Genomic DNA, 15055 nt, shown 5'->3' on the forward strand with positions numbered 1-15055 from the left:
AGATTTGATGTTACTAACTAAAATCCAAGAGTTATTCTTTGATTTAAAATACTTAATTTTCATTAATTTTGTCTGTGCAGATAGCTGGTTTTTCTGTAGCTTTCTTATACCTTACTAATTAATATGGCTCGAAATGTAGATTGCTCGGGGAAATGGCCCTTGCACAGATGGTTCTATAGTTTTAAAGAGAGACTTAATGATCCATAATTTGAAGATTAGTGTACAAGCAAATAAATTAATTTCTTTAAATTAGAGAAACCCACAGAGTTCTCTAGGGAATAAAAATCCAGACTAGTTTAATCTATAAATGCATTACTGTGTCCAAACAATATTCAAGTAGGATAACGCAAGTGTTCAGTAACCTGTGGTCTAAAAATAGAAAATTCCAGAGATAAATAATTCATACATTTTTAGTTGTGTCCCTTTCTGAGTAGCCTAGTGAATGAATCTTCTATCCACTGTGCTATTTATATGGAACTCATCCATTAACTACTTATTATCTGATTGACTGCCACAGTAATTTCAGTACCTGTGTTCAGGTAACTCAAAGTGCAACAGTAATGATGCTGGCAGTTTTTGTAAGAATTGCTCTTAAATTCATAAATTTTATTGTGAATAGGTATGTACGGAGGTAGCATATATATGAAGACTTGGAGCAAGACATTTCTGAACCAATTGTTTTATTTCATATAGCCCTTTTGTCAGCTAGTCTGGTATGTAAAGGATTGTACAAGGAAATTGAATTTGAGGAATATTAACTATTACCCACTTCGTTTTGATTTTTACCTCTGCCACCTACCACTAAATGCATTGTTTCACTACCAAAAATCTGGCTTTCTAAAATATTAGACTCAGATTATACTTGGTTCTTGTTAACCTTATATGCCTTTTTAAAAATTAAATTGTGTATTGTCTAAATGTCCCTAAGAAGCCGAGCGTGGTGGCGCACGCTTGTAATCCCTGCGCTTGGGAGGCTGAGACACGAGGATCGCACGGGTTTGAAGCCAGCCTCAGCTACTTAGTGAGGCTCTCAGCAACTTAGTGAGACCCTGTTTGCAAATAAAATATAAAATAGGTCTGGGAGTATAGCCCAGAGGTAGAAAAGCCCCTGGGTTCCACCCCTAGTACTATCTAAATAAATAAATAACATAAATAAATGTCCCTAAGAGCCAGAATATCCAAGAGCCGGGCATGGTGGCACATGCTTGAAATTTCAGTACTTGGGAGGCTGAAATGGGAGGATTGTAGGTATGAGGCACAGGTGCAGCAAGTAGTGAGACTCATCAACCTAGCAAGATACTGTTTCAATATTTAAAAACTACATATAGGGCTGAGATACAGCTTGGAGGTAGAATGGCCCTAGGTTCAATTCCCAGTCTCAAAAAAAAAAAAATGTTCCTAAGCATGTGTTTCAGGAACACTGACCTATATGATCTCTTATTTCTTGCTATTTGCTTGTTACTTCTATTAGCTGATGAAATAAGAGTTTTTTTTGGATTTGACATAATGCCTCAGGGCTTGTTAATGTCAAGGTTTTCCTGCATGTGTTTTGAGATATCTCCAACTAAGGTGTAAAAAACTTACTATTAAGTAAAATACTAACGACATTAAAATTTATAAATTTTAAACTTTTATTTACAAAATAAAAAATTTTAAATAAAGGAATGGATGGGAATATTAGCCTTTTTAAAATATATGTTCATTGGCAGTCCTACGCACATGCCCTTAGCTGAGATGACCTCTCTATGGCTAGTGCTTTTCTTCTCTGTGAATAGATACCACCTTACCTTCAAGTACTATCCTAAGTGTCATTTTCTCAGTAACGCCTTCCTGGTCTTCATTGTGGAAAGAAATCCTTTTAAAATCTCATAGCAAATCTTTGGTATCATTTATACTTTATACCCATGTTTAATCTTCCCTTACAGACTGGAAAAACTATAAGAGCAGACTATCTGATTCATTTAAGTGTCAGCTGCTTACATACTTGTTTGTATTGTTTAAACTTTATTCATTGTTAATAAAAACTATGTTTCCTAACCATTGCTTTTTATGCAGTAACATGGTACATGCCATTGTTTTGAGAGTGCACACTTTTGAAAGACACATGCACATTTGATTCTGATGATGGATTCTAAATTGAGGTTTTCCCCCAATGTACCATTTAAGTTCATGAGGTCTTGGAGTTCTTGTGCTATAAATATGAAGTTGTCCTTTATAAATGTTGCCTGAAAAAATATTCTCTAAATTGTGCTTGTTTTGTTTTGCTTTATCAATGTTATCTTTTGATGCTATGCTTTAATCAAAATGTAATGTACTTGAATGATATGAAACAGTGGCCTTCTTGAAAATGGAATTTCTGTTGTGAGCCAAATTGAACTTCAAGTTTTAATTTGTCTTTTAAAGCATAAGTAATTTTTGTTTATTTACTGGTTCAGACAGTGGTACTTAATGTCAGTGACAGTGAAAGTAGTGGCTAATTTCAAATAGCATGTTAATTTTACTTAATGAGTAATATAAATGTATATGTGGCTAATCTCAAATAGTATGCTAATTTTACTTAATGTGTAACTTAATGTGTATGCTATCTTTTAACAGGTGGTTGTGTCAACTAACATTGCAGAGACCTCTTTGACCATAGATGGTGTGGTGTTTGTGATTGATCCTGGATTTGCAAAACAAAAGGTACCTAGTTGAGTGCATAAGTTGGATGTTAAAAAGTAGTGTGAACTGGGCATGGTAGTGCACACTTGTAATTCTAGTACTTAGGAGGCTGAAACAGGAGGATCACATGTTTGAAGCCTACTTTGTTGACTTAGAGGCCCTGTTTCCAAAGAGGAAATAAAATCAGGCTGGGGGGCATAACTTGAAGATAGATTGCCTATGGATTCATTCCACAGTACCACAGAAATAAGTAAATAAAAAATAAGTAGTATAAGCCTGCCATTTTTTAATGCTCATTCATCTGGTGGCTAACATTTCTTAAGATTATTTTTCTATCTTCATTTGTGTCATTTTCAGATTTCTGCCATATGAGACTCTCAGAAATTAAATGATTAATGATTAGTTCTAGGCTTTTCTCTCTTAGGATTGCTTAGGTGTCAGTTTCAGTGTCTTGCTGGTGATGGGTATTTTGTCTTCCATGCTCACTTAAGAATGGTGGTAGTAAGAAAAGTACAGGACCATAATCCTTGCCGATCAGTCACTCACCAGCATTAGTTTCTACTGTATACTGGGCAAACTATTTGAATGATACTAGTTTAAAAGTGATAAGCATTAAACATTTTATCCAAATGAAAAGATACTGTGTATCTTAGCTAAATTAAAAAGATAATGTGTATTATTGAGGAACAGAGAGAGAGAGAGAGAGAGAGAGAGAGAGATTGATTGATTGATTGATTGATTGATTGAGATTGAACCCAAACACAGTCTACTGAACACTAGACCCTTTTTTTGTTTTGAAATAGTCTGGCTGAGTTGCTTAGATTCTCATAGTTACTGAGACTGGTTTGGAATCTAATCCTCCTGTCTCAGCTTCCCAAGTACTGGGTTTACAGGTGTGTGCCATTGCACTTCACTAAAACTGTTTTAGGATAGACTTAACATTTGGGTGTAGAGCTTGTAGGTTTCTTTTAGGAAAAGTCCTTCACTATTTGGCATGGTAGAAAGAAGTTAAGTAAAGGAAGAATAAAAATTATATAAGCCATCTGTGCATTATTTACAAGTCTCTTCCGATTAGCTGAGTCTTTTCAAATAATGGAGTCAGAATGCCTGAAAAGAATGTTGGGCCCAGAGAATAACTGATAATTCTGTGGTAGCTTGTTTATGGTGGTCATAACACTACTTGGGGGTTTTGGGGGTTTTTTTTTGCTTTCATATTAACTGTGTACATGAGGTGTTTCTATCAGACTCATTTTTGTGTTTAGCTGAGGAAAGAATCTTTTTATTTCCATTCTGATAGGTATATAATCCTCGAATCAGAGTTGAATCTCTTTTAGTGACAGCTATTAGTAAAGCTTCAGCTCAACAAAGGGCTGGTCGAGCTGGAAGAACCAGACCTGGGAAATGCTTCAGACTTTACACAGAGAAAGCTTATAAAACAGAAATGCAGGTAAGGAGTATTGCTGTTTTCTCCCTGTTTGGAAGATTAAATCGAATGTGTTACCAGAAAATTACATTGTTCACTGTAGGGCCATAAGCTCCTTAGTTTTGCCCTTAGTGAGATTTGTGGTGTAATCTACCAAAGAAGTTTTTTTTTTTTTTTTTTTTTCTTTTTTCAGTTTTGAGGTTAAACTCTAGGAATATTGTAAAGACAGTTCAAATAAAAGTGCCTGATTTTCTCTACTCTCAATCACAAGAATTTTTCTCCTTTGAGACCGTGGTATACAAGTGATGCCAAAGCAAACAGATGAGGAGGCGGGGGGGGGGCACATGTACAGATTCCCTTCTTCTAGGGAGGGTGAAGGGATATTCAAAGTAACCAATACAATTTTTTGTTTTGTTTTGTTTTGTTGCTAGGATAACACCTATCCTGAGATTTTGCGTTCTAATTTAGGATCAGTTGTGTTACAGTTGAAGAAACTTGGTATTGATGATTTGGTTCATTTTGATTTTATGGATCCACCAGGTATGATTTCTCAAAGTACATTTTAGCAATTCTTTTAACCAAACTTATTTTTTAGCATCCTAGTCACTATATGCATTAAACCTTTTTCTTCCAGTATGCTTCAAGATGAGTTGTAGCATTTGAACTAAAAAGGGATAACAATTACACGAGCAAATCCCCACCCCCAATTCTTCAGATGCTATTCTGGGACTTTAGGTTAATTGAATTATCGTCTTGGCATGAAAATGTGAGAATTGCATTTCCCAATTTTTCTTATGGGAAAGTAGTTTGATAAACACATTGGATTAACGTTTACTTAGTATATTTAAGATAAAGACAGTTTTAACTGTAGGAAAATTTTGTAATTTTGTGTGGTTCATTTTTACTGTATCTGTGTAATTAAGTTTGATGAGTTAAGTTTTAAGTTAAGCCTACTATAAAAAGTGAGATTGTTTATAATGGTTTGGGTTTGCGCTTTGTCACATTTTTGCTTCCTTTAAGGCACTTGTCTAAAATACTGCCTTTTTCTCCCTTAGCTCCTGAAACTCTGATGAGAGCTCTAGAACTTTTGAATTATCTGGCTGCTTTAAATGATGATGGTGATCTGACTGAATTGGGATCCATGATGGCAGAGTTTCCTCTAGATCCACAGCTCGCTAAAATGGTTATTGCAAGTTGTGACTACAACTGTTCTAATGAGGTCCTATCTATTACTGCTATGTTGTCAGGTAATAGAGGGAACGGAACTAAAGAAAGCCCAGCTCTTCAGAGTTTGGGTGGACTTCACTTTTGTTTGTGTTTTTTAATACTTAGTATGATAGTGGATATTATAGATGGTTTTAAGGAACTCATTTTGTTTCCTAAATACCTTGTAAATAACTTCATAATGACATAGTCCTTATAAAACTGAAATAAGTTTTGTGCACAAAAAATAGTAAAACATTGGCTCTCTTGAGTGCAAGTAAAAATTGCAGAAAGAATAAGTTTGAATGCAATTGTAACTGAATTCTTTGGTAGGTCCATTAGTGCTATTTTTGAAGTTATTCTTGAAAGTACAGGAAGAACTTTGTTCTAGCACATGGCACTATTTAGTGAGCCTATGATACATTTAAACTGAGCCTTTCCTACATGTATAAATATAATCCACTGACAAGTCAAACCAATATGAATTTCAATTTAGTATTAGACGAGGTAATGTGTAGTTTTAGGCTTAAAGTCTAAACTGATAATGAATATTCTTTTGCAATGGCAGAAAAAGTTGGTAAAAGAAATAGAGACAAACTTGCTAAATTTTGAAAATTGAAACATTAAGCTGAGGAAATAGTGTTTTTTTAATTAGCAAAACTTAACTACAAACAAATAGTAACTTAGAAATTAGATTCTTCAAAAAATGAAATATTGTTAATGATGATTCTTTTGGCTAAAAGCAGAAGATATGTTCTGAGAATCAAAATATTCTGTTACTAGTTTCAGTATTGGAGAGAACTGACTTCTAATTACAGAGTGGTATATTGGTCTTGATTACTTAATGCCACAAATAACCCAAATCTATGAAATTTTAAAACAAATTGAAAGTTTCTAAGTATAAAATTATGGCTTAGTTTAGATATGTTGTATATTCTACTGGTGTGAAATTTTTATTTAAGAACTAGCTAAAATGTTTTCTTGCAGAGTTATGACTGATCAGACTCAGAGCAGATGGGCAGGGCAGTATTGAATCATTTTAATGAAATTGTAGTTCATTTGCGGAGGTGGTGGTAGGTTGTTGTCTGCCTTTCTTACAGATTTTGTAAGATTTTCACAGTGGTATTTCTCCCGCAATTTTAGTTTTTAGAGGAAGCATGGGACACGAATTAACATGTTATACAGACATACTATATAATAGCGTTGAGTTTAGAATATTAGTCCTTTAAAGCTAGTCAGTGTGATGAGGTTATCATCTTGCAGTTACATCTTAATCTTATTTATAATAGGAATTAAGTAAATATAGAATTTTAGAGTTGGTAGTCTTTGGAATAGCAAGAGAATAAGCATTTATGTTCAGCAGTTTGAAACAGGCCATTTGTGGGGAAAATGTTAAAATAAGGGAGCAAGGAAGAAATCATGGTACAAAAACAGCTTGCTGAGCCTATAACGCTTTGTTTGCCACTTAGGTTTTTTCTGGAAGTTTTGAGGTGCGTTATCAGAGGCCTTAGGGACATGACTTACTCATTCCCACTTAACTTTGGTGGCTAGTTATTAACATTCACAGCTGTGAGAAGTTCTGTACTTTTATGAATTACCTTGCTTCAGTTACATTAAGCAAGACTTTAATATTTACTGTGATCGTGTTCGTTGTCTTTATTTGGCTGCTTTGGCATCTCTCTAAAAGGGGAACTGTATGGGAAAGTAATTTGATACTGTATTTGATCTCGTTGTCAATTATTCCCATTATCATCTTAACTGAACTGATAACTTATGATTTTTTAATTGATAAAGTTTTAAGCCCTTTTAAAATGTGTCGACAAAGTCCCAAGCTTGTTAAGTATTTATTTTATACTGCATTTTATGACTATGGAATTGCTAAAGTGAAATAAGGAAAGTTGTGTTTCAAAAAATGTAGTGCACAATTTGTAATAACTTACAAGTTTTATGTGAATTAATATTGAGGCTCTAAACCAATAATGTGGTTACATAATTTGATGACCCTTGAAATAATGACTGTTTCAGACTCATTGTCAACTTTTTAAATACTGGGTTTTGCTTTTTATTGAGGTTTTGATTCAAATAAGATTATTATTTTTTAACTTGGGGCTTTAATTACTTTTTATTATAATGCTGGAGCACTAGTCTGAATAGCCCAGCCTTTTTGAATTTTCTTAATACTAGGGCGGTTTAACCTTCCACCACTACTGCTATCATCAAACCCAAGATTTCTGGATATTTTTTATGTTTACATATGCTTCTGCTCACCAGTGCTAATAGTGATACCTGCCAGTTGGTAATAGCCAGAGAATTAGGGAGCAAATTTTGATAGAAATGTGGCAGTAGACTAGTTGCAAAGTTGCTTTAGTTCTGCAGTGGGCAAGTGTAGTTTCCTAATTCTCATGGGCATTCAGGGATTGAATGGATGGCCTTTTGAAAAATTATAATTAACAAGGAGGCTATTGGCACCATCATTCTGGTTATCGGTAGAGCTATCAGCACTGGTTTTTGGAATAAGTTGAGCTTTCTAGTATCTTGATGGCCTTCAGAATAGCTGTTTTGATGCCTACTTTTAGACCTAGTTACAATAATCAGGTACTCTGTAGCTTTGCAACCCTCTTGTCTTACAGATGTGGGTAGGTGTTGATGTACCCAGTCCAGGTAGTGCAGTCAAGATGCAGTTGGAGGCCATCCTGCCCTGCCCTATGCTCTGTGAACTGACCTAGCTAGGCCTTGTTCCTCTGTCTGTGAATGCGTGACTCATCGATATGGGCGTTTGTGTTGGGCCCATACCAACCTTGTTTAGTCCCACAGTGTTTTGTTCGCCCCACGGAGGCCAAGAAAGCCGCAGATGAGGCCAAGATGAGATTTGCCCACATAGATGGAGATCATCTGACGCTGCTGAACGTCTACCATGCTTTTAAACAAAGTAAGTAAGAGTTGGGGTGAGGCACTCACGGCACGAAAGGTGTTTCTTCATCTCACTCCTGTAGAAGAGCGCCTGACTAGCATTTAAAATAGAATTTGCAATTTTTTTTTCAGTTTTACAAATGAGGGAAAGCACTGACTATAAAGAAAACTCTGAAAAAATACATGATGATTAAAAACGAAAGACATGTATAAGTTTATTACTGCAATACAAAAGATGATATACTTCCTTTTCTCATATTTTTGTATACTTTATTCTTTTTTGGCGGTTTATATTTATAGTCATTACTCTTTAACATTTCTTCTAATACAAAGCATTTTACCTTAAAATAAAACTAACAAAATAGAGAAATGAGCAACAAATTTGGATGAGAGTTCTTAGTCAGGCTTGGCAGTGGTCTGTAAACATGAAGGGGAAAGTTGCTGCTGCTAACCCACAAGCTGCGTTATTATTGAAAGAGGTACCATTTTCTCACTTCATACAAAATTGTTAAAGGTTAAAGAAAAAATATTCCTAACCTTTGTGGGAATGAGTTTAGTGGAACAGTCACAGACAGGAGGTTAGAATATAGATAAGTCATTATGAAAAGTAGATTTTATGTTTGCTTAAAAGGTCATATCCTTTAACCCAGAAATAATCTAGGAAATTATCTTTATGTATTCTTTGAGCACAAATATAATTAAAGATTTTTATTTCAGAATTTAGTTTTGAAACAGGGTCTCACTAGTTGCTAGAACTAGCCTCAAGCCTGCGATACTCCTGTCTAAGCCTCCCACGTGCCTGGGGTTACAAGTGTGCACCACCATGTCCTGCTTGTTGTTGGGGCTTTGAATTGTTTTATCAGAAGATTTAGTGCTGTCAGAAGTTCTTGCCACTTAATTTAAATGAGGAAACAGTTACAGTGATCAAATTATTGTTAGTATGTTTTATTGAAACATTTACCAAAATTAAGAGAAAAACTTACATGAGGAACAAAATACAGAAATCAATTCATCGAAGAGATAAAAAGGTTTGATTTCTAAGAAATGCTTTCGTCTTCCTAGGGCCAGGGAGATGAAAAGCCCTTGGTTGGATTCTAGGCCTTTTTCTGTATGGCAGAACTCTTCCTCTTGGTCAGAGGTGGACTATTTGGTCGTTAATCACTGTTACTCCTTTAGACAAAGAGTTTTTTAAATTACCAGTCTTTTCCAGTTCATTGTGTATTATTTGAATGCTTCATTACCATTTATTAAACTTGAAATATTTTCTTTTAATTATTAAGCCAAGTGAAACATTAAGTGTAAATGAAATGTAGGTATGTTTCAGACACTGGTCAAAGTGTTCTTTATAAGAGAAGATGATGGTGTTAATTACATGGTTAAGCTAAAACATCAAGTTGATAAAATAGCATCTTAATACACATAAATAACACTTAAAACAATTAAAGTTCAGTTATTTGTGAAACCTTTGATATAGGTGTTGGGAAGAGTTTGATTTTAAAAATTATATAAATGGTTTGGCTTTCAGTTTGAAGAATAGTTTATGGTGATAGTTAGGCATGGATAGACTGTTTTTGTGGGTCTGGGGATGAAACACAGGGGCATTTGACCTCCAAGCCACACCCCTGCCCTATTTTTTATTCTTTTTTTATTTTTGAAACAGGGTCTCACTAAGTTGCAGAGGGCCTCACTAAGTAGCTGAGGCTGTCCACGAACTGCGATACCTCTCACCCCCCTGAATGCTGGGATTACAAGTGTGCGCCACCACGCCCGGCTGGATAGACTTATTTTAATAAAATGTTATTCCAGTTTATTTGAGTTATTTCTTATTTAGAAATACAGTAGATCAGCTATTTAGCAAGGCCCTTTGCAACTCATTGAGCCCCTGTTTCAAAAAAAAAAAATAGGGCTGGGGTGTAGCTTGGAAGTAGAGTGCCCCTGGGTTCCATCCCCAGTACTGCAAAAATTTGAATAAATAAATTAAATAAATAATTAAATACAGTAGAACCGTTGGATACTAGTTTTATCTTGTCTAATGTAATTACCACTTTATTTTTAGTGTTTGTATATTTTAAATTATTTTTAATTCTAGATGTGTTAGTTACTGGACATTTCAATTCATTTTCATATTTTTAATTCAAAGATGCATTTCCTACCCCCACTCACACTTATTTCTGAAATGACCATGCCATTTTTAATGTGTAAGAGTTTATCTGTTAGTTTATAAAACTATTAAGACAAAGTTGTATAATTGGTAGAATCCTAGAACCTAGGAGAAAAAAATATGCTATAAATAAATGTTTATATTATAGTAACTGGAGAAAGATCAACATGGTTCCAATTTTTGTCCTCCCCCCTTCCATTTTAATCATCACTTTTATTTAGCATAACAATATATGAAGTATAAAGATACAATTTCCATAATGACTGTCTTTGGGACATTAAGATATCAGTTTAAAGAGTTTTTTTTTTTTTAACGATACTTAGGTGAATTCTTTCTTTAGGTGAGAAAAACTGGGTTAGTTGGAAACTTATCAAGGATTTATTGATAGAGATATCGGTCAGTAGTACATGTAATAAAATTTTTGAAGTGCATAGACATAGGCCTTTTTTATTAAGCACGAGTGGAAGTTCCCATATCTTTGTAAACGTTTATCACTTCTATTTCAAACTTTGCGTGTAAATTGGTTTAATCATGTTAAGCACATTATAATCAAACTTTTTAAGCTCTTTAGGTTTAAGTCCTCTTCAGCTTAGGCATGGTCATTTGAAAGTTTGTTTTTAAACCTTTTTTTTTTTTTTTAACAATGGGAGTAGCTGAACTACATACCCAGTCCTTTTTTTTTTTTTTTTTTTAATTTCAAATTAGTATCTCCCTAAGTTACTTAGACTGACTTTCAACTTGATATCCTGCCCCAGCCAAGCGGCTGTGTTTTTTTTTTATAATTTTTATGTTGTATTAGTTTATCGTAATCTAAGGGTTTTTTTTTTAATGAGCAAGGTGTGACATTATACTTAATTTCCCTGACCAACCTTTACCTTAAAACCACCCACTAGGTACCACCAGGTGGCTATTAATAGTAAATAGCTTAATTTGCTAAGAAGACTTGATTCAGAAGAATCATTTTTGTTATCCAATAGTAAAACCTTAGTGCTATTTCTCTAATTTTGAACCATAGTAGATATTTTTCTAAAAGTTGGTAACATTGTAGTTCATTAAAGAAAAAGATGTGGTAAATCTCCTTTCTGGATTATTTAGCTTTACTCTTTATAACAAATTTTCCTTTTTAATTAGAAAATATTCCTTTTGTGGATGATTCCTGTTCTCCCTTTTTTCCTACCCCCAACTTTTTTTTTAGATCATGAGTCGGTTCAGTGGTGTTACGACAACTTCATTAACTACCGGTCCCTGATGTCTGCAGACAATGTACGCCAGCAGCTATCACGAATTATGGACAGATTTAATTTGCCTCGTCGAAGTACTGACTTTACAAGCAGGGACTATTATATTAATATAAGAAAAGCTTTGGTTACTGGGTATTTTATGCAGGTATGTAGATAATTCAAGAATGTGATTGTTTACATGGAATTATTTGATTTCTGTTTAAAGTCCTTTGAATTCACTTAAAAGAGTGAGTTTAAGAATGTCTATAAAACTGGCTTTAAATGTTGTTACATCTAGCTTTGATGAATGAATTAATATACTCAAGAATTTTATGTCCAATGCCTTAAATATCAAAGTTACCAGCCCAATTAGCTGACAGCTTTAGAATCACATTTTTGTTACACCAAATGGATAACTTTTGGTCAGTCTTAGGTAAATGTGACGTTCAACCCTTCATATTTTGATAAATGTACTAAGGAAACCAGAATCTTGATCTTAATTGAAAGTATATTGTCAAAACAGAGTTCAAGCAGTTTTCTGGTTGGATCCAGATCTGTAGTTCGTTTTCCTCCCCCATAACCCTTTAGTACTTAGTATCAAATCCTCCAGGAACATTTTACCTCTGAAATATGCCTCTGGCCCTATTTTATTTTTTTGCTTTGAAACACAGGGTGTTGCTCAGGGACTGTTATCAGATTTGTGGTCCTCCTGTTTCACCCTCAAAAGTACTAGGACTTGAGGGATGTGCCATCATTTCTGGCCACGTTTATCTAGGAACTAAGAATACCCAGGTTTTAAGTAGTTAAACAACTAGATTATACTTACAGTCATCGGCCACTTTGTAGACCCTTGAGTATTTCAAAAACCAAAAAATTTCTTTTGAGATAAGCAGTAAATATAAAAAATTATTTAAGGTTTCATTTAGCTTAAAACATGTTATATTGGAGACCCTCCCAATTGGGGAAAAAGAAAAGGTCAGGTAAATATTGCAAGCAGTTATTTTAAGAGATATAAAGGATTTATATTTTAAAAACTGAAAATCCAGTAATGAAATTGAACACGGTCCATTACTTCAGTTAGGAATGATTTTTAATTGTTTCCTCTATCTTGTTTATTCCCTTTTTTCTGTCTTTGTGGCTTTTAAGCAAAATGTGGCCAACCTTAAGTTCAGGTGTATGAAGTAGACAAAACATGAATCTACACATACTGAGTTCTAGAGTCAAAGCAGATCCGTCAGGTGTGTGTGTCTATTTGAATCAGAGTAAGAATATTGTGGCATAAAATATTTTGCTTATTAGTGTTAGTTGAATAATAGTCATGCGTGAAATTTTTCCAGAATCTTGTTTGTATTCTTTATCTGCTCAATAGTAGTATACATTAGCTTATTGTGACAGTTTCTTAAATATCCAAAAAGTTATCATCTTAACTTGAATCCATCTTCTACTATTCATGTACATTCTTTATTCAGAGTTCTAGATTTGAAAGGACAGAATGTCTTTTCATTCCGTGTTTTTTAATTAAGTATTTAGTTCACTGTAACCAGTCAAGTCCATTCATGCTTCTCATTGTCCTTTGTTAGATACCCTTTGCTCTCCTTTTTGTTCTTTTTAGTTTTTACCTTTGACCTGAGATTAATTGTTCATCCACTCCATAGTTGGCACTCAGACCTTAAGAGTCTAGCTCTAGTTTTAAGACAGGAGTGGCCAAATAGTAAATATGAGGATCTGTGGATCCTGTCAGTCACGCAACTCTGCCTGCCCTGCAGCTGCCATAGACAAGTGGGCAGGCATATGATCCATTAGAACGCTGACATTTACATTTCATGTATTTTCATTCTTCTGGATGTGAGGGTTCTTCACCACCATCCTTTTTATAGTCATTAAATATATTGAAATACTCTGGGCTCAGAGCCTTACAGATACAGGCTATAATTTGAATTTGATTTACCAACTGCAGTTTGCTGGTTTCAGCTTTTATCAGGTATAAAAATCCTGATAAACAGAAATACCCATAGAATAAAAAGCAAAACATGAGGTCTACATTCTATTGATGGTATAGGTAGCATTATGCTCCTTTTCTTTTTTTCACTAGAATATCAGAAACCTTGTATTAATTTATTGGGCTTTTGTTTCAGGTGGCACATTTAGAACGAACAGGGCATTACTTAACTGTGAAAGATAACCAGGTGGTTCAGTTGCACCCCTCCACTGTTCTTGACCATAAGCCCGAATGGGTGCTTTATAATGAGTTTGTTCTAACAACAAAGAATTATATCCGGACATGTACAGATATCAAGCCAGAATGGTAAGCACACTTTTTGTTTTAATAGTTTTTGTTAGAATTTTGGTCAGAGTAAAATTTGTTTCTATTGCAGGAGTCATGGCCTTCTCGTTGCTTTTTTTTTTTCCATCACAATTAACTTTATTAATATGGTGATGCTTAAGGAAGCATAAATTACTATTTTATATATTTATGTTTAACAGCCTTACTCTATAACTTAACATCAGAAGTGTCAAGAATCTTGAGACTGATTTAGTTTAGATGGTGTCTATTCAATATTTTGTGGCTTTTTTATACAGATATGTGACGTTTACCAATTAAATTTTATAGAACTTCACCATATTATCTTAAATCTTTGTTGAGAAAAAATTGTAAATCTGAACTTATAGAGAATTTGTTCATGTATTATTTGGGTCATAGAGTTACATATGTAGTTACTAAAATTTTGTAGAGGAGAAGATGCAGTCATTTGAATACCTAAATGTTTTCCTACCAAGAATCTACATTATTATTATAATCTTAGAGAAGCAGGTCAAAGCAGCATGCTAGAGTGAAAAAAAGTTACCTTATGTGTTACTAGCTTCATGTAAATATGAGAAAGGATTTTTAAAAGAATATATCCTGAAGTTCTTCTTAAGTTTATGATAAATTCAACAAAATTTCTATTTCATTAGACTAACACATTCCTATAGTAATAAAGACTCAGCATTTGTATTTTTATTATTTTGTAAAGACTCAGCATTTCTTTTTTATTATTGGATTGGATTTGTAGATTTGCCTTTTGTTCACCTATATTAATGATTAATGCCTGCATAGCTTGATTTTACTGCTTTAGCTCAATGTTAATTTGGTAATTTTTCCCCTCTTCTGGACAGGTTGGTGAAAATTGCCCCTCAATATTATGACATGAGCAATTTCCCACAGTGTGAAGCAAAGAGACAGTTGGACCGCATTATTGCCAAACTTCAATCCAAGGAATATTCACAGTACTGAATGCAATGCTTAGAACTGAAGTTATTCAGAGGACAGCTTTAAAAGATGAATGAACTCAAAAGTTCAAGTTGTGCTCTTCACGTTGGTTCAATAATGGCCTTTATTTGAAAGCTTTTTAATTTTTCTTTACAGTAAATATTCCATTCTGATTTCATAAATTAAACATTTATGCCTCCTTTTTGTGTTGACACTGTAGCTCATAC

The 15055-nt window shown here is 34.0% G+C and overlaps 1 protein-coding gene across 1 annotated transcript in view; it reads left to right on the plus strand.

Annotated features, from left to right (window-relative positions):
- The window catches only part of DHX15 (DEAH-box helicase 15), a gene marked incomplete at both ends in the record, with an annotated part of 50108 nt that extends 35256 nt beyond the window's left edge, over positions 1–14852 (plus strand). Inside the window, 8 exons of the mRNA XM_080697015.1 lie at positions 2596–2682; positions 3959–4108; positions 4516–4624; positions 5140–5331; positions 8094–8216; positions 11554–11744; positions 13714–13883; positions 14735–14852. Coding sequence (XP_080553141.1) covers positions 2596–2682; positions 3959–4108; positions 4516–4624; positions 5140–5331; positions 8094–8216; positions 11554–11744; positions 13714–13883; positions 14735–14852 — 1140 coding nt within the window. The remainder of the gene's footprint in view (positions 1–2595; positions 2683–3958; positions 4109–4515; positions 4625–5139; positions 5332–8093; positions 8217–11553; positions 11745–13713; positions 13884–14734) is intronic.
- Positions 14853–15055: the final 203 nt, after the last annotated feature.

Source organism: Muscardinus avellanarius, assembly GCF_963383645.1.
Source record: "Muscardinus avellanarius genome assembly, chromosome: 6".
NCBI classification, from domain to species: Eukaryota; Metazoa; Chordata; class Mammalia; order Rodentia; family Gliridae; genus Muscardinus; species Muscardinus avellanarius.